This window comes from Neolamprologus brichardi, chromosome 9 (genome assembly GCF_056152115.1).
Source record: "Neolamprologus brichardi isolate AB-2024 chromosome 9, ASM5615211v1, whole genome shotgun sequence".
Classification (NCBI taxonomy): Eukaryota; Metazoa; Chordata; class Actinopteri; order Cichliformes; family Cichlidae; genus Neolamprologus; species Neolamprologus brichardi.
In genome coordinates, this window is record NC_142112.1 from 27891007 (window position 1) to 27917541 (window position 26535).

General features: G+C 42.2%; 2 protein-coding genes across 6 annotated transcripts in view; both read right to left on the bottom strand.

Annotated features, from left to right (window-relative positions):
- Positions 1–664: 664 nt before the first annotated feature.
- Positions 665–15030, bottom strand: topbp1 (DNA topoisomerase II binding protein 1). 2 transcript variants are annotated; one of them, XM_087846247.1, is made up of 28 exons: positions 14615–15030; positions 14355–14448; positions 14127–14261; positions 13895–14038; positions 13638–13819; positions 11835–12028; positions 11575–11751; positions 11311–11480; positions 11012–11175; positions 9935–10179; positions 9472–9806; positions 9221–9393; positions 8621–8832; positions 7937–8253; positions 7657–7842; positions 7370–7485; positions 6754–6877; positions 5978–6136; positions 5775–5871; positions 5366–5558; positions 4805–5028; positions 4366–4508; positions 4031–4127; positions 2369–2532; positions 2015–2143; positions 1843–1932; positions 1466–1627; positions 665–1303 (listed from the first exon to the last, which is right to left on the bottom strand). In XM_087846247.1, the coding sequence occupies exons 2-28, from the start codon at positions 14439–14441 to the stop codon at positions 1175–1177; spliced, it is 4548 nt and encodes a 1515-aa protein (XP_087702373.1). In that variant the 5' UTR covers positions 14442–14448; positions 14615–15030; the 3' UTR covers positions 665–1174. The 2 variants fall into 2 exon arrangements, with proteins under 2 accessions (XP_087702373.1, XP_087702374.1); XM_087846248.1 differs by having other exon boundaries at positions 14355–14466.
- Positions 15031–15636: 606 nt separating this feature from the next.
- dnajc13 (dnaJ homolog subfamily C member 13) overlaps positions 15637–26535 on the bottom strand; it is a 32676-nt gene continuing 21777 nt past the window's right edge. For 3 of the 4 annotated variants that reach the window (XM_035909626.2, XM_006794976.2, XM_087846249.1), the window contains 34 exons: positions 26173–26326; positions 25855–25958; positions 25600–25759; positions 25456–25518; positions 25264–25365; positions 24406–24510; positions 23859–24061; positions 23651–23735; positions 23391–23545; positions 23228–23273; positions 22983–23137; positions 22656–22857; positions 22450–22565; positions 22199–22277; positions 21966–22101; positions 21665–21849; positions 21445–21519; positions 21218–21337; positions 20722–21117; positions 20502–20615; positions 20292–20408; positions 20020–20197; positions 19839–19930; positions 19651–19750; positions 19476–19550; positions 19249–19361; positions 18953–19122; positions 18812–18854; positions 18554–18727; positions 18285–18464; positions 18024–18164; positions 17800–17943; positions 17617–17716; positions 15637–16792 (listed from right to left, as the gene is read on the bottom strand). In XM_035909626.2, coding sequence (XP_035765519.1) covers positions 16695–16792; positions 17617–17716; positions 17800–17943; positions 18024–18164; positions 18285–18464; positions 18554–18727; positions 18812–18854; positions 18953–19122; positions 19249–19361; positions 19476–19550; positions 19651–19750; positions 19839–19930; positions 20020–20197; positions 20292–20408; positions 20502–20615; positions 20722–21117; positions 21218–21337; positions 21445–21519; positions 21665–21849; positions 21966–22101; positions 22199–22277; positions 22450–22565; positions 22656–22857; positions 22983–23137; positions 23228–23273; positions 23391–23545; positions 23651–23735; positions 23859–24061; positions 24406–24510; positions 25264–25365; positions 25456–25518; positions 25600–25759; positions 25855–25958; positions 26173–26326 — 4480 coding nt within the window. In that variant the 3' untranslated portion in view covers positions 15637–16694. Of the gene's footprint in view, positions 16793–17288; positions 17394–17616; positions 17717–17799; positions 17944–18023; positions 18165–18284; positions 18465–18553; positions 18728–18811; positions 18855–18952; positions 19123–19248; positions 19362–19475; positions 19551–19650; positions 19751–19838; positions 19931–20019; positions 20198–20291; positions 20409–20501; positions 20616–20721; positions 21118–21217; positions 21338–21444; positions 21520–21664; positions 21850–21965; positions 22102–22198; positions 22278–22449; positions 22566–22655; positions 22858–22982; positions 23138–23227; positions 23274–23390; positions 23546–23650; positions 23736–23858; positions 24062–24405; positions 24511–25263; positions 25366–25455; positions 25519–25599; positions 25760–25854; positions 25959–26172; positions 26327–26535 lie in introns of all 4 variants that reach the window. The other variant, XM_006794977.3, reaches the window with a different exon arrangement.

The following is a 26535-nucleotide window of genomic DNA, read 5'->3' on the forward strand; positions in this document are numbered from 1 at the left end:
CACAGTTTAAAATGTAAGTTTATTGCAGTTCAGTGGCTCTCACTAGGGAACACAAGACTGCAGACTCCATCTCCAGTATTTTTTTTCTTTCAGAAATACATTTTCACACCTTTAAAAATAAGTAACTTTAACAATCCACAATTCAAGGGTGGACTTGTTCACAGCTCACAGGTATGTGCAGTGTGCAAGAACAGGTCCTTTGCCCTATAATATGCAGTTTAATTAAATACAGTTTGGTTGTTACCATTAAAATTTTAAAATAAGTTGGTTGCAAAATTTGAAACTTGCCAAACTTTGAGAGTGAGCTTAAGCTGCCCTCTGGGATCTGAGTCATGTTTCCCTCCACATTCCCTGTCAGGATTCCTCCTCTAATCCCACACTTCTAAATACTGAACCTGTGGGGAGGCGGTCAGCTGGTCCATCTATTACGAGGTTAAACCACTTAAACATCTTATGAGAGAGAACCGAGGCCTCGAACCTCAGCTGGCACCCTGGTATGAAGCAACACATCAGTGTACCAGAGGCCTACATGAACAGAGTAAACAAAATCTGGTGTTTACTAGACTGGAGGGGGATCGACAGATTATGCAAATGGGCTATAACCAGTGAACAGCAAGAAACATGTCAATTTGACCAAATTTGTCAGAGACTAAGTTAATAAGCTGCCTTAGGCACGATGATTTCTCAATAAATACACAGGCAGGTTTTATTTTGCAAAAGAAAGAAAGTTAACAACACACACTTATAACAGGACATTTGAAAAAAAAAAAAATTATAGAAGGCTTGGTTAACCCCCCAAAAAACCCTAAACAATAAGTAAAGTTATTAAATATATAAATGTTAAAACAGCACTTGGGAGACTTGAGTTTACATTCTGCTGCTGAGAAATCAGACCTGAGGCATGCAATGACACAATACTGCCCTCTACAGGCCAGAGAGTAGCATCGCATGCAATTACAAAACGTGACTCAACATTTTCTGCAGACGTTCATTAACTCATCCATCACAAGCCGAGTCTCACGGTGCAAGCAGCAGCTCCAGGGCGCTCTATGAAAAATGCAGTATTACAATACAGGTGCTACATTTATTTTATTTTCATACAGGTCATAAAAAATAGGGATTTTTTTTCTTACAATCATTTTCACATTGTTGAAAATATTTAAGATATTTAACTTCAGTTCACACGGCTCTTTTTCAGACTGGGGGTCTCTGCTGCTGCTTTACGTTTACGTGATGGTGTGCCTGGAGCTTCTTCAGAGGGAGCTTCAGTCAGGTGGTACAGCTCGATGGGTGGTGTTGGCTCCTTAAGCAAAGACGGGAAAAAAGCTTGTTGCTAAAAATCCATCTTTAACATTCAATTTTGTGTGGGCTGCAACATGGAAGACATCAAACGTCTTTCAAGTGAGAAATTCAGTATCAGACTCAGCTGACATAAGAGAATATATAAATGAAGAGCCCTGCTAACCTGCATGAGATAGTCTGCAATGTATTCTGGCTTCAGGCATGTGACTCCTTGTGAGGTAGCCTCTGAAACATCAACTCTGAAGTCTCCGGGTTTGAGTCGACTGAAGTCTGCAAAAAGATGTGTGGCCTCTTTGTACAGGGATGGGGAGGGACCAGGAAGGACCTGCAGAGAAATGACAGACTGTGTTTGCTGTGTTTGTGGAAAGAAGTCAAATGAAGCAGACAAACGTAAACCCGCAAACAACACAATTCTTCAGAAAATAAATATCAACCTGCTGAAGCTGTTGCTGCTTTAAGACACTTTTATGATGCTAATCTATCTTGGCTAAAGACTGCATACTGCTGGATGTGTCTCATAAAAGAAAAGCACTGAGAAACCTTCGCCCCGCCAGACTGCAGCAACCGCCTGAATCCCGATTCTCTGCTCTGGTCGATGTTCAGCATGACTGTCCATCCACTGAAGGCGCCCTGAAAAATACAAATGCCTGTTTATAGAACACAAAATGCCTCAGAACCGTGGTTTTTATTGTGTGTATGAGCCTGGTCGTACCTCGTGTTCAGAGTGTCCCTGCAGGCTCTTTCTCCAGCGCATGGCGGCTAACGCTAGTCTCTTTTGTTGGGAGGTGATGGAGGGCAATGCGTCAAGGATGGAGCTATTGCCCCACTCAAACTCCTCCTCCTAGATCACAGATTTGGAGATTTTTGGGGAAAAGTCAAGAAAACCTTTTGTGTGGTTTTTATTAGAAGTGACCCGTTCCTTGTCTAGTCTAAAATAGTGATAGTGGTGATACTTGCATGAAGGACTCTGCTTAAAGGTATTGGTGTTATCCGAGCGCTTATATTCCACATTCCCAGACTTTCTATCATATTTACTTGTGGCGAAGATTGCTCTTCGGATTCTGACCTGAATGAAGAGACCCACAGAGCGGCACGCCTCCAGGTACGAGCGGTGCAGGATCCATTTCCCAGCTGCCATCGCTGCCAGGTACTTCTCATTACGCAGGGGTGTCCCGACGATGATGTGTGTGCAGCTGGGGTCAAAAGACTGCTTATCCAAGACTACACCACCTACAGCAACAGACAGAGACAGAAAACTACACACACGGTACACTCGGCCTGTGCAGGGATTATGGCTACAACACTGATAACTGAATGGCATGAAAATGCAATATAAATATGAAGTTTATCCTAATCCACAGACTCTATCAGACCCTCTGATAACATGTTTTCAGCACCATGGATATAGTCACCACCTGTGCACCTATTTTAAACTGGTAAACTGGTTTGGAGCTCGAAAGGTTGGATCACAGCACATTTTCCATGACCTCTGTGGTGGCAGATTTCTTTTCTCATATATTAATCACATATTTAATCATATTACATTAGTTATAGTAATATCACTTTCTCACTTTACTATAGTAAGAGCACTCCTGTCACTAGTTTACATGCATGTGGAAAGTTAACACAGTGAGGCCATTGTAATGGGAGACGTTAAACAGATAGTGGGACTCCTTCTGCTTATCAGGGATGTAAATCTTTAGGTGACAGCCAAGCAGAAAACAAGGTCATAATTCTCTCTGTGAGGGAGAAGGTATAGCCCCCCCGTGAGAGGGGCCAACATGTAAGAGTTCGTGGAATGTTCTTTGTCTGTGTGTCTGTATATAAGATGTAAGGGCGGTGGCCACAATTCAGAGATGGTCCTGGTGTTTCACTGGGATGCTCTCTCCACATTGCAATGTGTTTATTAAACCCACTTCAAATCAAGCTCACTGGGTGTGTTGCAGGTTATTGTTAAATTTTCCACGACACCTCACATGTGATCGCTGACCCCTGTGTGTATTTTCATATTCTACAGGATGCAAAGAGAAGATGTGCAACTCAAAAACAGTGGAAACAGACTGGTTTTTCAGCATTTATGGCTGATGATAAATGCAACATTATCAGTGTAGCAGACATTGGTTGAATGCAACTTTTTGTTTGGTTGAAACAGGTTTCGTTTTGGATTACGGTTTGCCAATAATTAGTGATAATTAAACATGTGTAAGAGGACTGAGAATGCTTTACTGTTAGTAAATGACCTCACAGAGACAAACAAACACGTCTGTTTGTGCAAGGGTGTGTTTGTCACTTCCTCACACAGGTAGCAGTCCTTGTAGGGGAAATGCTGGTAACGGAGTAAACTTTTAGCCAATATATGACAACCGTTTATTCTAACAACCTCAAACTCAACACTGCACTTATTTTGGTTCCCAGCAATACACCCACCACGTTTAAAGCCTCGCAGATGAACGGCTGTCAAGCTATTAAGCTAGTAAGATGCACTGAGGCAGAAATACAGTGTGAAAGTTTTAATAATGATATAACTTGTCAAGACCAGTGAAGATCTGATTCATGCTTTTTTGACAGAGGAAACAGTGCTGGAGGAACTACTTCCATATCCTGGAGGCAGATCCTCAGTTACAGTCATCAGGGATTAGCTCCTCTGACTTCCAGCCTGTGATGTGCTGCCTTTTTTACTGCAGCACGATGAAACAGCGTTAGATTGCTAATTAGATGGGAGACTCACCAAGCTCCTCTATGAGGTGACTGTAATCAATGCGCTCCTGGGGGCTGAGGGAGGACAGCTGAAATCTGGGTGGCTGTTTTTCTTCCTTCTTCTTCTCCTGAGAAAAATAAACCACCTTTTAGCACTAGTACTTTGCTTGAAAGAGACGTACAGATTGTACGCTGCGCAGTACAAATGATCATTTCATTATATAACTGAATAAGCACAAGCATGCAGCTGTTTGCGTAACGCAGGAAAGTGGAGAGAAGTGTTACACAATGCTGAGCAATTAAATTTCATTTAGACCAGATTAAAGCTTCACGTGTTGTTGTCAGTACAAATTTCGAACCCTTCACCTGTGGTTCCGGTGCTACTGCGGGGTTGGCGAGAGGAAAGGCAATGCTGGGAGCTTTAGGAGTGAGGACGTCATTCTCTGGCTCCTCGGGAGGAGGCGTCAGGACTTTCTTGTTCATGTGCTGCTCAATGACGTCACAAGCAGCTGCGGGAGCGACAACGGTGAATTGTTACCAACATCTCAGAAACAGTGTTTCCCTCTTATATGCATAAACAGACTTTAAATAGACCTGAGACTAACTTGAGAGCTCTATGCTAAGTGCACCACTTCTTCACCGTACCTCTACGTCCTCCCAAAGATTAGACCTTTCATTTTCATTTGCATGATTCACAGTTCAAAATCTTCTTTATCTGTCCAGGTAAGTGTAAACCCCTCTACGCATTAATTTAGCCCATTGTACGCTTTCAAACAGTTGGTGCAGCTGGATCCTCATTTCTTACCCATCTCTACCAGCTCTGAGTCCGTCATGGAGTCCCTTAGCTGTGGTCCGCTGTCTGCAGTTGGAGGAGGAGCGAGGAGCTCAGAGTGCTGCGATGGGCTTCCAGGCCACTGTAAATTATCAGCGAGCTTGGCCCTCTCTTCTCTGGCTGTGGGGTCGTCCCAAACTATCTGTTCACTCTGGGATGGCTCTGTGTTCATGTCCATAGCCGCTTCTCGAGGAACCCTGAAATCACAACAGAGCAGTCAGCTAGGCGAAGCCAAAAAAATACCATCTGTGGTGTTTATATGGTTTAGATCCTGAATTTAACACAAAGGGACAAAAAGCTCAACGCGCCCCTACTGCTCTGTAGGTAAAATGATGATATTTACTATTTCTTCTGCTGTCACCACAGCTCTGTACCCAAACATACATACAGCACCTTCCACTTTTTTTTTTTAAACCAAATAAAAAAGCACTTTAAATTTTTTATAGTGGACTCTGCAAAACGCCCTGATCTGCTGCCAGATTCCTTAGAGATTCAAGCTCCTTTTAGTTTTAACATAAGCAGCTTCTTTCATACCTCAGAGCTTCTAGAGTCCGTCTGTTACCGCTCCGTCCAACTCTGCTCCCTTCGGGTGTGTGGGGGCCCGGGTCTGCCCCTCCGGATCCCATCCTAGCGAGCCTGACTGAGGTACGCCTCCCTGTCGTCAGTTTAGTGGCTGACATGATCTCCTGCAGTTGTCTTTGCAGGTTCTCTCTCATCTCTAGCGTTTCTAAAATATCAGGATAGCAAAAAATATGTAAACCTCATATACAACCATGTATACTGAAGACCTTTTACTTCTGTGACAGGCTTGGTTTGTCAGGATTACTCCAGAAGTTATGGACAGATTTGCAGATTAGTGGTGAGCCTTGAGAGTCTTAGACTTGTTTCAAGTACATGCAGAAGCTCAGTGGAGTTAATTACCAGCAACAGAAAAGACGCTCACCCCTCCTTTCTGTGCTATCATTCATCTCTTCTTGGTCTGTGCTTCCATCACTCACACGGCGTTGGGTTGCAGCTTCTTGTGTGGGATTGTGCACAAACTGCGACAAAGAAAACTAAAGATCAATTAAACAGGAAAAGAAAGATAATTGAGACATCCCAGCATTAATTGAACAATACATCCTGATTTTCCTGAGAAAGACCCACCTCGTCTTCCTTTGTCTCCCTGATGTCTTTGCGTTGTGTTCGTGTTAAAGGTGGTGACCTCTGAGAGTTGCTGGGCACCTGGCTCAGGTTTAAACTCATCTTAGGGTTGTAGGTGAAAGGATAGAGAGACTCCGGGACGTGCCTTTGCTCATCAGCGCACTGCGCAGGACGAAAACAGACACGTTACTGCACACAGTATTTATCTACACACCAAAACTTAACTAAACAAAACAATTATGAGGAGACACACCACTGAAACGACGCTGCCTCTGAATTTACACATCAAAGCAGTTTTTTATTTAGTATTCTGCTTTTGTTGCTGAGATGCTAATTGCTTCCCCCGGGTGAAATGTTGCAGGAGAATACAAATAATACCCAAATGAAATCAATTGCATCTTAATGCAGCTTTGTGAATCTTTATGAAGATGTAATTTCTCTAAATGCTTGTTTAAGCAAAGGAAACAGAAGCATGTGGCTTGAACCTTGGCCTTAATCCTTTTATAGGCATGGTTTATGTGCTCAGGTTGAAAGAAACTAAAGACTGAATTGTTTCCTAACATGTGTGTGTTAATTTTCTGCAGATCAGCTGATGCCTGCCTCTTACCCACTAAATACTGGGATGGGCTTCAACAGTGTACTGTGTGTTTTACACTACCTTTTATCACTTCAAATAACACAAACACAGTATCACTTTCACACAGCTGACTTAATCAGCTGTCACAAATGATTAGAAATCAGTGAGAGAACGCTGATGTTTACACTACTGGGAAACCCACCGCCTGCAACCAGTACTGGGAGACCACATGGAGCCCTCTCTCCTTCACTCCTCTGTATTCCCGGGTGTTGTCCCCCACACGGCCCTGGTAAATGTAGTGTGTTACTGTATCGTCACAAGCCCACCTGAAAAGAAGTTAGCAAAGATATGTTTGTACTGTTTGCATCATATTTGCAAAAAATAAAATCAATTGATAAAGTGTTACTTTCCAGGACTTTCTTACAACATTGATGGGCTACTTTTTGATAATTAGTGGTCAGTAAGCAAAACATTTCACCCATTCTTTGTGCAGGTGTCATGATGATTTAGGAGCAGTATACTTGGACTTTGGCCTTAATCCTTATGTAAGCCCAGTTTACGGAATTGATTTATTGCTCAGACTTGAAGGAAATCAAAGTGAAAAACTGTCATTTCTAAAAGCCATATGATGAAAAAATAAGAACAAACAGGTAAAACCAAACATTAATTCTCATTCTGTGGTTTTAAAATGCTGACACTGGGAAAGCATGCTTAGCTTGAAATAGAGGGAGAGTGGCGACAGATAGAAGCAGGATTTGAAAGGTTTAAAAAAATGAAATAAAATAGAAATCTCTTACCGGTAAGTAAAGTTTACAAACCTGAAGTCGGCTCCAAGCGAGGCAGCGATGGCGTTTAGTTCACTCTGCATTTTGCTCAGTTTCTTTCCCACGCAGATCACAACACCATTCAGGGGACCGGCTTCTTTTCGTGGACTCTAACACGCAAACACCATATTGTTTTTGTCTGTTCTTTTGAGTTGTTATGTTTGTGACTGGGAAATAAAGACCTGTGTGTACTTCAATCTAACACTGATAATCGCTAAGATGTGCTGTGGCTCTGTAACCACCAGGCTCTAACACATTTGTATAGCAGTACTAGTGTTTACCTCCTTCTCAGCTGTCTTTGCAAGCTGGGGACTGGCAGAGACTGCTTGCATCTCTGAGACATTATTGCGGGTGCTATTAGCCAGCGCTACTTTCAGGTTCCTGTTGATGACATCAGTGAGTGGAGTCTCAATCCTCTTCCCTGGTTTCGATGCCCCACCCGGAGTTTCCATAGCTCCAAGTGCATCCTAAATAATATAAATACACATATTTAGAGAAACATTAATCAAATATCAGCAAACATGAAATGCCAGAAGTGTAAGCTGCTCAGTGAATCCCAACCTTGACATTAAAAGAGGGTCTGAAGAGCTGGTCTCGGTTGAGGAAACGAGAAGGGGTGTCCAGCTGCAGGGAGGCCTCGTTCTGTAGTGGGTTCCTTCTGCCACCCTCCTGGTTTTGTTTTGGGGTGCTGATGTCCTTTTTGGGCTTCATCTCATCCAAAACAGATTGGAACACTTTGCTCTGAAAGCGGCCTAAATCCAGAGGAGTGACAGCCTTACCGCTCCGGGGACCCAACAAAGGGATTTCTGGAGAGGAACGAGCCGGTGGAGGCATAATCTGTTTCTGTGAACCACCTACAAAACTCTCTTCATCCTTCTCTGTGGAAGACCAAAATAAAAACAGCCAGTCTCATTAAGAAGCAATGACACACTAGACAAACTTGAGTCTACAATTACATTTAATAACATAATGAATTTAATAAATTAAGCGAACTGGAACTAAAACTAAACTAAAATTAAAAACCAATAAAAACTGAACTATCGTTCTTATAAAGACCCATCCCTAGCCAGGAAAATCTCTGGTGGTAGTCATTAGCAATCAGGTCAAACCGGTGCTACAAATGATTCCCTCTTAAAACTCCAGCCAAACTCCATCATACGGTTTAATTTAATGTAATTTATAACTCTAATCGTGTGTTAAGAATTACAGATCATAAAACAGATCTAGCAAAGTTAGTTATCTAACCTGGTGAGGATGGCAGATCAACTAAAAATCTTCCCTCCTCTGCTCTCTTCCCAGTTCGAGCAGACTCTAGTATCCAGTGCATGGTAACAGCAGGAAGCCCCCACTTCTTTGCTGCCTGGTACTTTGTGCCCTCAGGGCTCTGCAGCACCAGATGAGTGCTGGCCAACATGCCTTTCTTCTGGTTGGCCAGGCGCACAAAATAATCCTGGACGCTGCAGCAAGGAGACACAAAACAAATTTAAAGATTTAACACACATATCTCCTAATGAGCAGCAGGACTGGGCTATAAAGTATGCAGCAGAGCAAGTGAATTTAAGTTACAGCAATGCACACAGGCCAGGGCTGCTTCTTCTTTTATTAAACAGCTGTATCATCCTACTGCTCAGAAGCACATACAGATAGAAAAATGTACAGAAGACAGAAATTCATCCTCATTGCTGCTCTGAACACAAAGCAACTGCCTTCATATTGAGTGTTCATGCATAATAATAAATGCAAATACCAGCTAATTTAAAAGTTTAATCAAATATTCCTGCAGTAATTAATGTTTATGGATATTATGCCTAAACATAACGACTGGTGCATGTAAGGTAGTCATACTCGGCTCCAAGGTGCTTGGCAAGCTCCACCAAAGACTCCCTCTCTGCTCCGGTGAACTGGCTGACAGAGAGGACGCAATCTTTGAGAGGAAACTGTCCGTCCATCACTGGGACAGGAGTGAACAAAGGGTGGGAGGACAGCTGCAGGACACACTCCTTCTCCACACACATGACCTGAGGTTTAATGAGAGAAATAGGTAAATCAAAAGCATAAGGCGCTCTCACAACACGGAGCACTGTTAACAAACTTACCAGCCAGGTATCAGTGACCACCTCTTCCACTGTGGCCTCCACTGAGCACCCCAAGAGAGGGACCACAGCATAGTCTGCTACAACCCGGGAGCGGCCCATCAGCACTTTGCCTCCATGTTCTGTCACCAGCAGAGAGAGCTGTGCCTCGGCCTCCGTACCAAACCCCACAAGAAGGAAACGTTTCCCGAAAAACAGTCCTGCCTCGCTGGCTTCCTGCAGGGTGGATTCTGTCCCATTAGTGTGGTTTGGTACCCAGGATTCAGGTTGGGGCTCTGCAGTTGTACTAATGGACTTCCTGCTTTTACTCTCTGCTGGTGGTGGAGGCGGCATATCAACTGGAACACAAAAGGATATGAGCAGCTGTACCAATATGTAAAACTAACCCAAGTCTGAATCTTATTTATTCAGCTGCCTTATACAGACTCTTGTTCCCATACAAACACCGTCAGCAACAGATACTTACTCACTGTAGGGTCATCATCCATGTACTGTGACAGTAGATCCTCATCTGCTTTCTTTCCCCCCGGAGTGCTCGGGCTGCCAGCAGGTGGACCAGTTGAGATCCGGGATTTGGGAGTGTGGTAACCCGGCACCACTACATCAGCTGGAGCAGGAGGCAGACAGTCAGGGTGGAGGTAGCTGGCTTCTGGGAGCAGAGTACCCTTTGAGAAGCTGTCTATTAGCCACTTTACTGTTACTACATGGGGCCTGTGAATTACAGAGAGAACATAAGTTATATATTAACCACATTATGTCTTAATCCTTGCCTTTCTTTTTTCATATTTGTGTTTTTAATTTTTTTGAGAATGCTGACATCCAAAAAGCTGGGATGTAGTTGAAGATTTAAGACCCTGTTCTAACGGTCATCAAATTTTTATTGACCTATGCTGACAAAACTTGTCATTAAGGGTACAGGGAAACTCATTAAATGTCATCTTTATGGGGGAAAGATTTAAAGGCTATATTGAAAAAGTGTGTGTGGAAATGTTAGACAGATAAAATATAAACTTTTTTTTTTTAAAGTTTATATTTTACCTGGATGATGGAGCATGCATCAAGACTCTTTTTTTCCCCCCAACATTCTGTGTTTAAGAGCTGAGACGACCGACTATTTTAAAGACAAATGTTTCAGATTCTTGTTTAATATAAGATTTTATATTAGCTCTTCAATGGTTACTTTGACTTACTTTTTGTATTATAATGAGTCAGTGGGTGATGGACCCATTTGCATCTGGACTTTTTTACTATAAAGCTGCTGTTTTAATACATGCAGAAAGGATATTAAAGTGGGCAAAAAGCAGCCACGATCCAGCTTTGACTCCCGGATCAAAGCACGCAATTCTCCCTGTTGCTGAATTCTGTTGAGAATTGGATAAACCTATAATCTCCATTTCTCAGTGTGTAATACCCTTTAGTCTAAATTATTATGCAGTCCAACCAAACATATTTTGGTATGAAAGGAAACATTAGAATCTCCAAGTTATTGTATTAATACAGAGGATATATATCATGAAGGTTATTAAAGCTCTTTAGTTCAGACCTGTGAGTTGCTTTGGAAAGAAAATTATTGAGGTCCTGGTCCAGCTCGCCCATGACCACATGAGAGAGCTCCTCACTGGGTTGGTTGAAGCGCAGACCTCCTGCAGCATTTACAAGACGCCGTAACTTCTCCAGTTTATTCCCTGGCAGGCCACACAGATACAGCTGTGTGACATTTAACACAAAATGACAGAAAGCATCAAGCTTATCATTTATAAACTCAACTAACTCTTACTACAGAATTGAAAGAGGAAATACATAAAATCTATATAAAAAGAAAACTGCAGACCATTTACTTACCTTACAGCCATCCAATAAATCATCAGCAGGGCACACGGTAAGATCCAGACTCTCTGTGGGGTCTGGAGCTTCCAGGTGGCTGACAGTGCTGTTATTGGTGAGAGCCGTGTCGTTTATTGTCCTGCTAGTGTTCACAGAAATGTTGCTCAAGCCCAACAGTGACGGACCCTCTGGAGATGAAAAACACAACTCTTCAATCATTAAAGACAAACAGGTTCTGAATTACTGTGGTAAACCTTTATCATCTTATTAAATGCAACTCACCGTCCTTCTTACTGGTACCAGTAGGTGTGGAAGTGTGTGGTCGAGTGGTTTTTGAAGCATTGCGCTCCACAGTGTACCTGCTCTCATCTTGACAGTAGCCCTTCTCTATGCTGTCAAAGAGCCAGTGCAAAGACACGCAATACACATTCCACTTCCGAGCACACTCGTACTTCTGACCTACAACCAAGTACGATCAATGACAATCAATGACGCACAAATGATGGCATTACATAATTTTTTTAAAAATACTGGTGACTTACCTGTTGGTTCATTAACAATGAGGTGTGTACACTCATTCATTTTGAGCTGACCGGTGTAGTTGGCCCCATGCTGCTCACAAAGTCTTTGTACTTCTTTGCGCTCTGTGCTGGACAGACCTGTCACACAAACACTACAGCCACGCAGCACAGGGCAAAGGTAGTTCTCTAAGGGCAGGTCTGTATATCTGAAAAGACTGGAAAAGGAGTACAGAGACACCATTCATGTTTTTGTAAATATACAGTGATTTAAAATGTGAATTTGTATCAAACAGGAAACACAAGTCTTCATGCAGGGCTCTAGAGTGCGACCAAATTTTTCAGTGGTGTGACTAAAAAAAAAAATATTTGGTTGCACCTGTGCGACCAACTGTTCGGGTAGCAAAAAAAAAAAAAAAAAATCTGCAACCTTCCCTGTGGTCAACAACAGACACACATTATGCCCCTATCGTGGACTAAACCAATCAGAGATAGTAAAGGGCGGGACCTCTCTGATTGGCCGTGGTCCAGTTGAAAGTGCAGGTGGAAGAGAGAGGTGAGTAGCTTGAATAAAGCGATATCAATTCATTAAATCCTGAATCGACTTTTAAATATAACTGTTTTGCCAGAAACGCCAGATTCTCAGATTAAAGCTCACAAAACCATTTCAACAACAACCAAACAGCAAATGAGAGCAGGTACACGGATTCCACACAAAGACGTAAACACAGAACGGACCCGACGCTTCAGAATCAACTTTGTCTTTCTTGGCTTTCTCACCCGACGGCCCGTAGACGGACACGCTGTCGGAGCTTAGCGATTCTGATGCGTCCGGTCCGCGCTGTGATTACGTCTTTTTGCGCTGATTCTGAGCTGCAGGTTTTGTCTCTCTCCAACCAAAATTCACCGAGCCAGCAGCAAAAGAAGCAGCAAACTGCGCTTCACATTTGATCAATGTCGTCATGAATTTTGCTGTTTTGCTTCCACGACTATTAAAATCACACTTCATGCACAGCTCTCTCTCTATCTCTCTGTACTTCAAGAACAGTTTCCCGTCTCCAATCTCTGTTTTCTGTATTATTCATTCGCTTATTACCCACCAGTCTACCGTTGTTTACAGCGCTGTCGGCTGCTGTCTTTTTCTTTTCTTTTTCTTTTTTTCACTTAAATGACCTCGGACAAGAAAGCCTATTTTTTCTGTTGTTCAATACTGAAGAAATTTAAACTTTATATGCAGAACATTGTAGAATATTTTTAAGGTTATCTGCTATAAAAAGCCAGACCAGGAAAATCTCCTTCATGTTTTTCTGTGTTTTATTGTCAGTTACTTTCACACAAAGGCATCTGCTGTGATGTTCACAATTCTGATGAAGTCAGTACTATAAATGATCAGAATTATAATATTTCTGACTGTCTGAGGCTAAGTTGAATCAAATCGGGACTTTGAAAACCGGAATCGAATGGATTATAGAAATCAGTGATGATACCCAGCCCTAGTGAGCAGCCTAGGCACGACAGAAGTGGATGTAGCTGTAATAGGAAAAGAACTATTGCTAACTTTTCTGTTAAGTTAGGCCTGATCCTTCTGAAATTCATAGCCAGTGCTCTGACACGGTGTCATCAATCTTTGAATGCTGAAAAAGCACAGTGTATCCAGAAAAACACATTATATTATATAAATTATTATAAAATTTGTGTGCGCCTAACTTTTGTGCCGGTACGCCTAACTTTTTAAAGTTAGGCGTACCGGTATGCCCATGGCAAAAAGTTAGTCTAGAGCCCTGTCATGTATTTAATAGATGTAGCCATGTATATCACAGTACATACCTATCCTGTGATTTCTTCCAGCAGGCTTTAACCCAGGTAGGCAACAGGATGGGTTTACTGAGGCTGGCTGCTACCAGGTACTTTTTACTGCCCACCTCTTCTGCAATCAGGTGTGTAACAGATACGTTTAGATCCGAATAGGCCCATCCACCCATGAGCTGCACCAGATCCATCAGCTCTTCCTGGAGTGTGAGAGAAGGTATGGACATGTCACAGTGCTTCATATTTTATTAAAATGCATATAGCAGATCTCTTACCCGTATTGCTCTGTCCATACTGGTGCAGCAAATGGTGACATCAGCCATGGCCATGTTATAGACAGGCTTCTCTGCTTTGGGGACACAACGCTGTTGCTGCAGGCAGTACAACACCACCAGTGGACTCACTATTCTGCAACCAAGCTGCACAAGAAATAAAAAAAAAACAAGAGTCAATCTCTGATAGAGCCTCGGGAGTGAAATCTCACTGTTTAAAAGTGTAGAGTTCAACCTTCTTGCAGTGAAGAAAGGCTGGAGATGTAAAACTGGTGAACACAAACAGAGACTTGTCCTTCTTATCCATGCGCAAAACATCATCTTCTGTGATGGTGTTCAAATATTTTTCAGACTGCAGCTCCAAAATGGCCTGAATAAACCGGAGACAAACATGATTACCAATTTGTAAAACAAAGAGACAGTAAACACTAAAAGAAAGATTGGACCAGGCAGTAGAGCTTACCTCATAAGCTTTGGCAGCACAGTCTTTTTTTGATCCTTCACTTTCCACAAACTTCACAATGAAGCCTTCTTTTTCTGCCTTAGACATGGTGACCCTGTACCAGCGACAAGACCTGGCATTTATTATAATGGCTGTGGCTGGCCTTAGCAGTAGCATCTAAATAAAAAATGATCACCTACAAAGATTAAGTTATGACTAAGCACCGCCATACATTCACTGGCCTGCTATTAGCTTAAAATAATAACTTACTAGTTACTTACCTTTAATAGAAGAGCTCAAGAGCGCCAGTAAAGACAGTCTGTGTATTCCGACGGGAATCAGTATAAACTCCGATTAGTCATATGAAGCTAGTTTTACCTTAGTGCGGCTTGTCAGCGAGTAAGCTTGTGAAGTCTGCTGTCACTTTTTAGAAAGCCTACACTGACTTTATGTTAGCTGCGCAACATAAACTTGCGAGCTAACGTTCAAACCTGCATGTAGCTCAGTTACAACATAAAAACATCCAAAAACTACCACTGCTCATGTTATCTTAAATCAACAGTCCAACCAACAGTCCCGAGATATGGGTTTAACTAACTGACATACATTTTAAAACAATTTAATCGCAATAGTTTAGATATATAAATTGTGATCTTTGTTGATAGTGTTCGCGCCTTTGGCGCAACTTCCGGCGTTACCTGCTAATCTGACCGACTGGAGTGAACGTTTCAAAGTTTCCGCTACAGACATTAGAAAGCGAATCGGGGATGATAAACTATATATTAATGTTTTAAAAATTAAAAACCTCACTGAAGGGACCGGGTTTTTTTTTTTAATTCTGACATAAATATATTAAAACCGTTTTCATGTTTAGCACATTTTCCCTATTCAAATTGCCCTCAATAGCAGCTGTATTGACCATTTTTATGAATTTCCTTGCCTTACCGTCAGGCTTGTGAGGTGAGACCTAGTCCCTAATTCATGTTATCTATGTAGCTGGTGTAATCCACTATAAATTCAATATCCACATCCGTGAAAAGTTATGGTTCTCAAATATATTGACATAATATAATCGACATAACTCTATGAAACATTCGCATTTATAAGCAAACAAACGTATTGCCTGAGGTCTCAAATATATGAAATTGATTCTTGTATAAAAACATTTTACTGCAAAAGTGATTGGATTGAGAAATATTTTGATATATACCCCCCCCCCCCCCCCTCCCCCTTCATCTCTCTCTCAACAAACAGACTTAACATCTATAATTATTGTGAACAGAAAAGACAAGTAGAACAACACTGTGGGTTCCCTTTTATTCTTAAAATTTTATGTACAAGTGTCGACTGATTTTTTTTTTTCAATGTACATTCAATATAAAGTTTATATACGTAATATTACATTGAACATTTCACAAATTGCACTAGTCTTTCACATAGATTGGTAATCAGAGTCAATGTCATTCGTCATGTCAGCAGAAGCTCATTTCAGGTGGTTATTATTCACTCATAAATATTCTAGTGCTTTTTGCATTCTGGGGGAGAGTTACTTTAAAAAATATGAGGCAGAAAAGGGTAGCCTTCAAAGAGAGAGCAGAATGAAGTATGAATAAGATCAGAGGAAAAAAAGGCTGGATATTATGAGAGCTCTGTGTCATCTTTGACAGAAGAGGACTGAAGGTGACCTGATCAAAGCAGACCAGAGGTCAGCAGACGTCTAAGGGGTTAAAGTGGCATTTTCTTTTGGAGAAACAGGCCACAGAAATCATACACATCCATTTCTTCATATCCCGTGATTTTTTTTTCTTTTCCACATGAGAATGCGTTAATATAGACAAGTAAACAAAATATTTATTTCAGTGGTGGATAGGTCCTGTGCACTTATTCGTCACAAATGAGGCCTCAGAGGAGATGTAAGGTTAAGGTGGCCAATCAGGATATGCCAAAGAGAAAAAAAAAATTAACAAAAAAAGAAGCCTCAGTCTTCCCATGGCTGTCTAATGAAAAAAATAATAAATCAAGAGTAAAAAATATATTCATACAAAAAGTAAACTCTTCTCTGTCATTAGAAGAAATAAGAAAAGTAGAACAGAAACTAAACAAATGTGGTCATCCATTAAAACAAAGCATTTCTGAAGACTTGAGTGTCATTTGTAAGGGGCAAAGCAGAGTGACGCTGCAGGAGGTGTCGCAGAGGTTTTGGTGACAGTCAATGACGACCCGCTCTCTCACTCTTCTTTTTTTCAATTGTTTTGTTTTCCTCTCAACATCCCCTCCATGTGGGGAGCTGAACAGTCCCTCTCTGAGCTGCGGCCGTGAAGCTGCACTCTGGGTGCCTGAGCCTTTCAGTGTGCGTGTCCTTCAGCCTTGGTCTCCAGTGTCATTGTCCACAGGGGGTGGGACGTTGGGCATTACTGTGGTGCCCGTTCCTGCTGTAAGGTAACCTGCTACTCCTGGACCTACATATGACAGCAAGGCAGAGACAGTTCAGATGTAAATTACAAGGATAGATGCAGGGCTAATGGGGAGCTAGAATGATGTACTACACACTAAGACACCAAGCATGGATGGGATGATCGCTACACTGGCTACAATGTTTTGCAGGGGCTTTAATGTTTTCCATGGGCTTAATTTAGTTTGACTACTGTGTAAACAACTAATGGATAATTTTCTAGAAAATCTGATTCTATTTTCTATGTTTTTCACTTGTAACTCTACATTTCAGCCTTTTTAAAAAAAAAAATCTGTATTTCTTTAAATGCTGGCTACATATTGCATACATAACACAAGCTGGCTGTTTTCCAACACACTGTTGAGGATCCAGAATGGGTGTTAAGAGGTAATGAATTATTTTCAGTGTGAGTAAGATGAAATGGGTGGGAATGGAGAATGGCATGTGCAGCCAGGATGGAGGTAAAGAGGAAAGGAATGACGGTAGGAGCCAGGACGGTCTACCTGCATCAGAGCAAAAGAGAGGAGGGCTGTGAGGGCCCAGTTCAGGAGTCTAGAGCCCACCTCGCAGTGGGCTGCTGGCGGCCAGGAGAGAAGGAGTGGAAACCCCTGAGGAGGAAATGTGGAGGAAAAAAGAGGAAGGGAAGGGCAGAGCCAGGAAGTTATAGGACAGCTGGGTTTAAGCACAAGTGAGGAGTCAGCCATAAGGTGTTTTGCCTTTTTAGGGTAAAGCAAAGCAGAAGACTTACCTTTTAAAGCACTTTATATTTTAACAGTTTAGCTTGTTATTCAGGTTAATCACTCTTCTAATATGTAAAAAGGAAAACTTTACCTGTCAGGTAACCTGCAGTCTGAGACTCTGAGATGAAAAGATCGTGTTTCTGGTCTTTGAAGGCACTCCATACTGAAGACTTTGCAAGAATTTCATTCACCTATGGAAAAAAAAAACAAGCAAGAGTTCAAATATTTGATTGTTAAATAAACAATCATACCAATCATAATAATTCGATCATACCTGCTCTCCATACTGTAGACTACGAGTCATGGACTTCAGAGCTTTAACTATCTGGGCCTTAGTAGCTGAAGGGTTTTCTAATGTCTCCAGGCCGATTCCTTCCAGTAATTTCAAGAGGTATGGAACCAGCTCCACCCTCAGAGCCTGTTAAGTTGTTATAGAAAGTTCCATTAAGGACACATGAAACATAGTGAGGGATAATAACAGCAAGGGTGACAGTGCACCTGGGCAACTAGGTCTGTCTGCTCCTTCTGGAACATGCGGTTGAGAGCTTCACAAGCCAATCCAGCCATGTCCGCCCGAACCTTCATCCCTGTCATCAGAGGGCCAATAGTCTCCAGAGAAGCCATAGACCGTACACACAGCTACACGAAACAAAGCATATCTTAGTTGATGTGGGTGAGGTGTCACGTTTACATAAAAATTTAAACTGGCCTAAGATGGTTCTGATTTTTTGTAGTCTTGCATCAAAATTAGTTTCTTACCTCATTATCTGAAAGTACATGGATGAGGCGGATGGAGCTCTTGGGCACGGCATTGTTCTTGTGGTTGAGTGCCGCCAAGATCCGAGGCAGGTGGCCCAGAGGAGGGACCTGGTCGGCCAGCTGGCACTGTGTGCTGAAGAGACAAACTGCCGCCGTGGTAACCGTCTCCAGGGCCTCACCCTGCAGAAGATAACAGAATAAGACAGAAAAAGTCTAACTTCTGCATTCACTAGAAATTTGTACTGTTGTTTCTCAGTTAGGAAGCTCACATTGGGATTGTTCTTCTCCAGGAGCTCAGTCAGGGTTTCCAGAAGTGACACCAGGAACTCCCGAGGCTTGCGTAGCACCCACCCAGGCTGTGCAATAAAGATGCGCAAGAAGACTCCACCGACTTCAAGCTCGCTCTGTCCGGCTCCATAAGCCACTGTGAAGTCTTCTGGCAACTGAGCACACAGATTAGGAGTTTAGTTTCACATTCATAGTTCCTACAGATACACCAACTTAAAATATTAACTTCTCATACTTACTTTCCAGTTCACATCAGGATTATCTTTCTGCTGTTTAAAGTGCCTGGAAAAGATTTAAAGCGATTTAAGTACAAGAAATATAACATCCTATTAGAGTGTCTAACTATTCTTTATCTGGTTAAAACAGTGTTTGTCACATACTCAAGCATCATCTCCCGGACAGTAGTAGACACTTTCTCCCTTGAGCTGTCATTCCAGATGAGCTCAGGGTTTTCGTGTGTTCCCTCAAATATGTGAACTGCTGCCTCAGCATTGTCCCGCATGGCATCCATGAATACACCAGGGAGGAAACGCATCAGTGTCAGACGCACCTAAAAGAGAAAGCAGAATATGAAACAGCAAAAGTGAGTTGACGATATGTTGCGACGCATCATAAGGTAAAAGAGAGAGGAGAGTGATTAAGTCTTTTATTTATTTTTTTTTAACTCTAATCTGACCTTTGGCCCAACCAGCTTGTCTGAAGTCATCTTTGAGAAGAGCTCTGCAGTCTGTGTGCGAACCTGGGGGTGTGTGCAATTACAGAAGAGGTCCAGCAAATAGATCAGAGCACCTGCAGGACATAAAGATTAACAGAAACATCTGTGATTCAAAATTCAGATAAATGTAGCCAGCAATCACTAAAAAACAAACAACAACAAAAACAAACAAACAGTAGAACACTGACCTTTGGCCATTGCCTCTTTGACGATCTTTGTGTTAGACGTGAGTGCATAGAGGGTTTCCAGCACCATTTGCCTGCCTGAAGGACACAAAGGAGTATTTCAGTGTATGAAGATGCATTACAGGGATGGGGAGAAGAGGAAAGACAAAGAGTATGACAGTCAGTTGTGTCTTCTTACTGGAAGGAAGTGAGTGCAGCAGCACCAGAAGGTTGGACAACACTAGAGATTCAGCGATGTTGCTCACACACTCTTGATTTGATGTCACTGTATTCACAACCTGCAGAAGACACCAATATGATAACAATCCAGGGATTCTGGGATTCACAGTAAGTACATGTAAGGACCCAAGAACTGTTGATCTCTACCTCCAAAACCAGTTGTTGCACTCTACCAGCTCCATGAACCCGCAACAAAGAGAAGAGCAGCTTGAAGTGACCGATGCACTCCGACTCTGATCCTGTAATTACACCAAGAGAAATACTTAGAAAGAAGCTCCAAACTCACCGCACTTAAATAAACATAACCTCAGTCAGTCTCGAAGCTCACCAGGGTTGTTCTTGATGACATTACGGAGGGCCTCTAAAGCCATCTCAGCAAAGCGAAGCCTTTCAGCGTGCTGCTGGGACTCTACCTTGTTACTCTGACTCATGGCCAGCAGAGTGTTGAGGTACTGAGCCTGGGAGCCAACATAGTCCAGCAGACTGGCTGCAAATGCTTTTGGATACTGAAGACAGAGATTGTAAAACAAGTTACTTATGGATTACTAAAAGTCCAAACCTGAATTTGGTCCTAATTGTCAAATACTTTCTTCTCCTCACCTCCAGTGGAAAAGATGGCTGTTCATTGTAGACTCGGACAAAAATCTCACCCACTATGAGCTCCTTGCTGTGATCACTGAACACAAACTCAGCACCAAAGCTTTTATCATTTTCTCCCTGCCAAGAAACCAGAGAAGTTGCGTGATTCACTCCAGTTTTGGATCATTTATTGCCAAAGGCAGTCTGAAAGCACTTGTAAGTCATTCCTACTCTTTTAATGTTTCCCTCCTGCTGACTCTCTAGGAACTCCAGCAGCTCGGCTCGTGTCCCATTGTTCCAGATCAAGTAGGGATTCTCCGAGTTACTGTTCAGCAACTTCAAGACCTGAACGCAAAAAAGAAAAGTTTGCTTTGAGCACAGGATTTTGGCCTCTGCTCACTGACGCTTAGCAACGTCCATTAATGTCTACTTAGCAACATATTCAACTGACCTCAGCGGGAGATGTCGTGCCCAGCTTCCTTGAGATGTATGGAGTCAGCATGGCTGCTAAGCTCTTTCGGATAGTGGGGTTCTCTGGAGGCGTACCCTCTATGCCATTGGTCTCTGAAACAGGGTTGTTTCCATCAGGGCTTTGTGGCGTTGGTGTGTAGCCTGCCAGACGGCTCAGGGCTATGAGGCTGAGTTTGGCCAAGTTGTTAGCGACCTCCTGCTGGTTTGTGTCCTGACTAGCCTGCACGCCACTCTCCTCTAGAGTGTAGTCGTAGTTGAACAGATAGACCAGCAGGTGCCAAAGCACACCAGCGTGGTACAGATGGGTCTGTAGGAAGAAATCCACCGCAAAGGAGCTGACGCACTGAACCGCCAGGGCTGCAGTCTTTGAGAGACCCTGAGAGGAAGCGAGGAAAATTGGAAATTGCTATTTTTAGTTCAAACTGCTGAAAAGAAAAAGAAGAATAAAGCACACACAGAAGATGCAAGACACTGACCTTTCCATAGTACAAGATGTGACAGAGGTCTCGGATGATATTGGGCATTTCGATGATTTTTTCCCTGCATTCCTCAAACTGAGCTGCTACACTGTAGCACTTACAGATGTGCCCACACACCTGTGGTACGATTGGCATTTAGAAAGCGTGATAAAATGACAAGATCAAAATGTGCACATACAGAAATGTGACTACAAGGAAAGGGAAATCATGTGTTATGTCATCACCTGTACAGCCATGTCATCAGGCTTGCTGGACGCAGTTAATACAGCGACACACCGAGACAGAGCCTCCAACAATATCTGAATAAAAACAAGCACAATTTCATTATTCACATACCACAGTTTCTCCACATGCCCCAGCATACTTACACATAACTACATGAAGTACATTTTTTATTTCCCTTAAACTGCCTGATATTTCACAGCTTTTTAAGACGTTTAATACCTCAATGCCGTTGTCCCGTCGCAGCTCCTCTGCATTAAGAGCCGAGCAGTTTACAGTGTGGAAGGCGAGTTCGGCAGCAGCCGGGAGAAGAGGGGACGTTTTTGAGAAAAGCTGATTATCTTCCGTCTCCATTGTGATTGTTTTGATGAGCATGGGATAACCAGCATATTTGTAAGGCTCCAGTTCTGAGGAAGTAGTGAAAGAATCAGCAGCATTAGCTGAAGGACTGCAGCTGAACTCTTCTTGCATACTGCGAGGCTATGTTTTACAGGAGATAGAATAAACAGCAATAAAAACAAACCTTGTTTATGCCGGTTGAACAGGATGCTCTGGGCTTTGAGGATGAGAATGATGTTTTCTGGGTCGGGGCCATCCACGATTCGCGCAGTCTTTGTGCAGAGGAACTCATAGGCTTTGTTAACTTTTTCAAACATATCCTAAAACACATTAAAAAAAAGTTGCTGAAATCAAATTCATAATTACTTTTAACCTTAGCAAAGTCATTTTTGTAGAGCTGGTGATGACTGTACGCACTCTGCCCTCTGGGTTTTTGTCAGGATGGTACTTCTGTGCCAGCCTGAAGTAGGCTTTCCTGATTTTACTCTCTTCGTGCCTAAAGACAAAAAGCCAAAAAAGAGGGTGCATTTAATGACAGCAATTCAAAGCATTCTCTATATATCTATGCATCTCTCTATATATCTATAAATATCTATATATAGACATCTATGATTATAGTAAAAAATGTAATGCATGTTGCCTGCTACTTTGAAAACAACAACACTCACTGCCCCTGTCCTTTGGGGAGGTTGAGGACTTCATAGGCATCGTCCACAGACATTGAAGGAGGTTTCTTCTCCACTTCCCTCTTCCAGGCTTCAAGAGTGTCTTTAAGCAGCTTCACCTGAAGGGACAATCAAATCATGATATTTTTAAAAACCAAACATTTTAAACACAAAAAAGAAAAAGTAGAAAATTTTCAATATTGACGTACAGCATCTCGGATAGGCCAGTCAGGGAAGCGGGTGCTGTCACACAAATGTCTGAGGTAGTAGATGTTGCAGAAGAGCTCATTGTCCAGCTGAGGGAAGCTAATGACTGGAATGGGACAGTACTGGTAAAGGGCCCGCGTGTTGCTCTGCAGCCTGGGGCTAAAGTCAGCAACATGGGCCGCTATCTTCTCTATCATCATCCGCCTGAAACAGAATTCAAAAAGAAACTTTTAAAACTCTCACAAACTAGACAATGTCTTTTATTGCTGCACTTATCTGTACATGATCTTTAAGTAAGCTAGTTATGCAAGACAGAGACTACTTCTCACCTCATCTCGCTGCTCCAAATTGCCTCAGGTGTGTCAAATTCTCCCAGAAAAATCTCAGAGAATCGCTCGGCCTCGTAGTTCTCCAGATAACACACCATGGCTTCAGGCAACACAGGTCCCAGAACACTACGCTGCACAATGTCCTGACCCTTAGACTGTAAAGACAGCGCAACAGGTCAATGCTATTTTCAAAATGATCTAAGACTCAAAGGATATCATCTATTGTAAAATATAAGGAACTTCACCTCCTCTGATTTGAATGCTTGTTTCAGATGAGTGTACTTCAGGAATCTGAAGACATCAGACAAAGATCACAGACATCAGTATCAACACTACATACATACACAAAACTGTTATAAAACTCCTTTCTAGAAAAGATTTTGCCAGCTGACTGTGCCGTGTTTTCACCTTGCCACAGGAAGCACGTTGGAGCCTGTGTACATCATGATGAAGAAGAAGACACCAGTCAAATAGAGACGCTGCAGGTTGGGGTTGTCCTGCATCACCAGGTACAGAACATTGGCCACCTTTTCCACCAGAATGGGGTCAAAGGTTAAAAGCAGCTGCAGAGGACAAAGACAAGCAATGAAAAGTAAGCATTTTATTCAGTTCAGTGATGAGTATGATCTGGTCATGTGACACAACTTCAAGACGAATTGTGCAACTACCTGGACAATGTGTGGGAGACAGGCATTGTCAGCAATCATCCTTTTGATCTTAGGTAAAGGACGGATAATGGCATTGTCTTGGTCCCTGAATAAAGAAAAACAATTAATAAATTATACTGTATATAATACATAAAATAAAGTTGTAAAAGACGACAGGTGGTTTATTTGGCGCTCACACAACCATAGAGACAATTTCAATGGGTCCCACCTGCTGGGATAGTACGAGCACATCGTGATGAGCATGTTAAGGATGAGGGTGGCCAGGTCAGACTCATTCATCACTGCCTGCCCTGTAGCCAGGAGGCACCACTTCAATTGAGGAATGGCCTGCAGGGGGCGCCATCCGTCCATCCCCTGAGCCCAGCAGCGTGTCTTTGCTGTCAGCACACCTGTACTCCAAAACTCCTGCATCTGAAAAAGATAAATAAAACACAGTGGTGAGCAGAAATAGAAGCTGAAAACTAAGCAACTCAAAACAAAGACAAAACCACACAGAAATAAATGTAGACAACTGCATGAGATCAACAAAAATGAACAAAATGTTGCACTGCAGTAACTGAGGTAATGCACTAATGTTATATTAAATTAAATTTATTTAATAATTGTACTTTGTTTTATTGATTTAACACAAATGATAAAAACTGATGGGATGTTTTTCAGTTCACTGAATACTGTGGCATTTTCTTCTCTGTATAAAATGACTTTACAAATAAAATTGAAGTAAAATTCTTATGTTTTATTTTTTAATTACAAACCTCCTCAAAGCTGAAAGGTCCTCTTCTCTCCTTGTCTGCATTACCAAAGTACCACTCCTTCTCGCTTTCCCTCTTCATATCTGGTGCTGCCTCCAGCACGTTGCTCTGTGGAAATTGAAAACATCCTTTGAAACTGCGCAAACATTAGTTACGCAAGACTCAATGCCATTTTAATTCATCTGAAAACATCTGGCTGTGCGGTTGAGCTCATCAAACAAATTAGAAAAATGCTACAGCCCTGTTTTAACAAGTGTTGACCTCTGGGGCTGAAGAAGCTGACGTTAAAGTGCTAAAATGCCATTCTCTCTGTAGGCGACTTGTAGATGGTTCTAAAATGGAGTCAATCCCAATTTGCATTTTTACAAAGCCTTTTCACAGCCTGCTACAAAAATATTTGTCCTCTATGGATACTCTCCTCCTTCATAACAACTCTAAGAAAATAATGGAGTTAGGGGCACTACTGCTTTCATTGACTGGTGTCACAAAGCCTGCTGGAGACAATCCCTCTGTGCTAGGCTTAACTTCTGCTAACTCAAGTCTGTGAACTAAACCTCGACCCTGTGCGCTTGCTTTTTTGACCATTTCATTGAAACTATAAGAAATAAGGTAGCTTCTTATGTGGCATAGCCAGTCTGTTACTGAGCACTTATAATCATGTATGTGCATGAGCGCATCACACCCATACATTTAGACAAGCAGCTTGATAATCATGCTCGACAGTGGTAACTAGTCCACCTTCTTGTTTAAATATGGTTATTTCTGGCACAAAAAAGACTACTGTGGCATCAAAAGTCAGAATCTAAAAACAAAACGAAGTACAAACAGAAACCAATTAGCCTCTTTCTTTTTTTCTTTTACCTGTAGCGGCACGGTAGCTCTGCTGGTATGCAGATGTGCCAAAGTGAGCAGGTCCACCAAAATACGAACTCCATTTGAGTCCATGACATCCTTCACGTTTTTCTATAGAAGAAAGGGGAATTAATGCACAGAAAAAACAAAACGATGGGTTAAATTAGCATGTAACGCAAAGAGACTAATTGTATAGCTTACCTTGTGGAGAATGAGCTTGTAGAGGAAGAGTATGAGTCTGTCTCTTTCCAGTCTGTCTGTACACTTTAATGACAAACGTGTGTTAGATTTCAGGAGTAATTAAACAACACAAAAGCAGAGTGAAATGAGTTTGCCAGCATTTACCCGGTCCAGCATCCCCACGATGTATTTTGTGTCGGTGAAGGGGCCGATCTCTTCATAGCACTTGCCATAGACTATTGCGAGTGCCTGCAGGCACAGGCACTTCATTGTAACTTTGGGTGTAAGCAAAAAGCGGTGGTAGAGCTCGTTGAAGAACTCGTATCTGAAAACACAACGAAGGGGAAGCATGACTCCTCTTTATAGATTTGGGAGTGAATAATGAAATAGGCGTAGCTCGCTTGGAGGTGAAAATCTTACGATCTCTTGATAGCACTCGATTCTTCGTTTTCATCCTCCTCAAGCAGCAGTCGCAAGTAATAATCCCCAATTTTTATCTCATCCGAAAGGCACTCATATTTCACCTGTAACAAAGAAAATGACACATAGGAGCACGGATTTGAATAATGCATGTTTATCTGCATACCACTGGAATAAGACTGGATTACAATATTCTGGTTTTACCTTACAATCTACAGTTTTCTTGTGATTTAAATATTATACAAGTTTACTGTAAAATAATTTTCTAAAGTAAATGACAGTCCAGAGACTGAACCGTAGTAGTAATTGAGCACAAACCTCAAACTCCTGATGGTTCCAGGAGATAACTGTGGCACTGCCCAGCTCGCGGTCCACGCCAAAGGAACGCATCTCCCCCTCCAGGGCATCGCGAAGTTCCTCCCTTGTTTTAAAGTTCCAGATGAGGTTGGATCGCGCATGGTCAAGCTGGAATCTTAATGAAAAAACGAGACGAGACGCTTGATCATGTCCTTTTAAAAATGTAAGTGGATCATACCAACAAGCCAAGCTTTATGATGCCTACATACAAGAAATGGAGTTCCTAACAACGTTTTAACGTGTCCATATATAAACTTATTTGCTCATCACTTCAAAGATGACAGCTGGCCACTAATAACCATTCTAAGCTCTGGTTGTGTAACT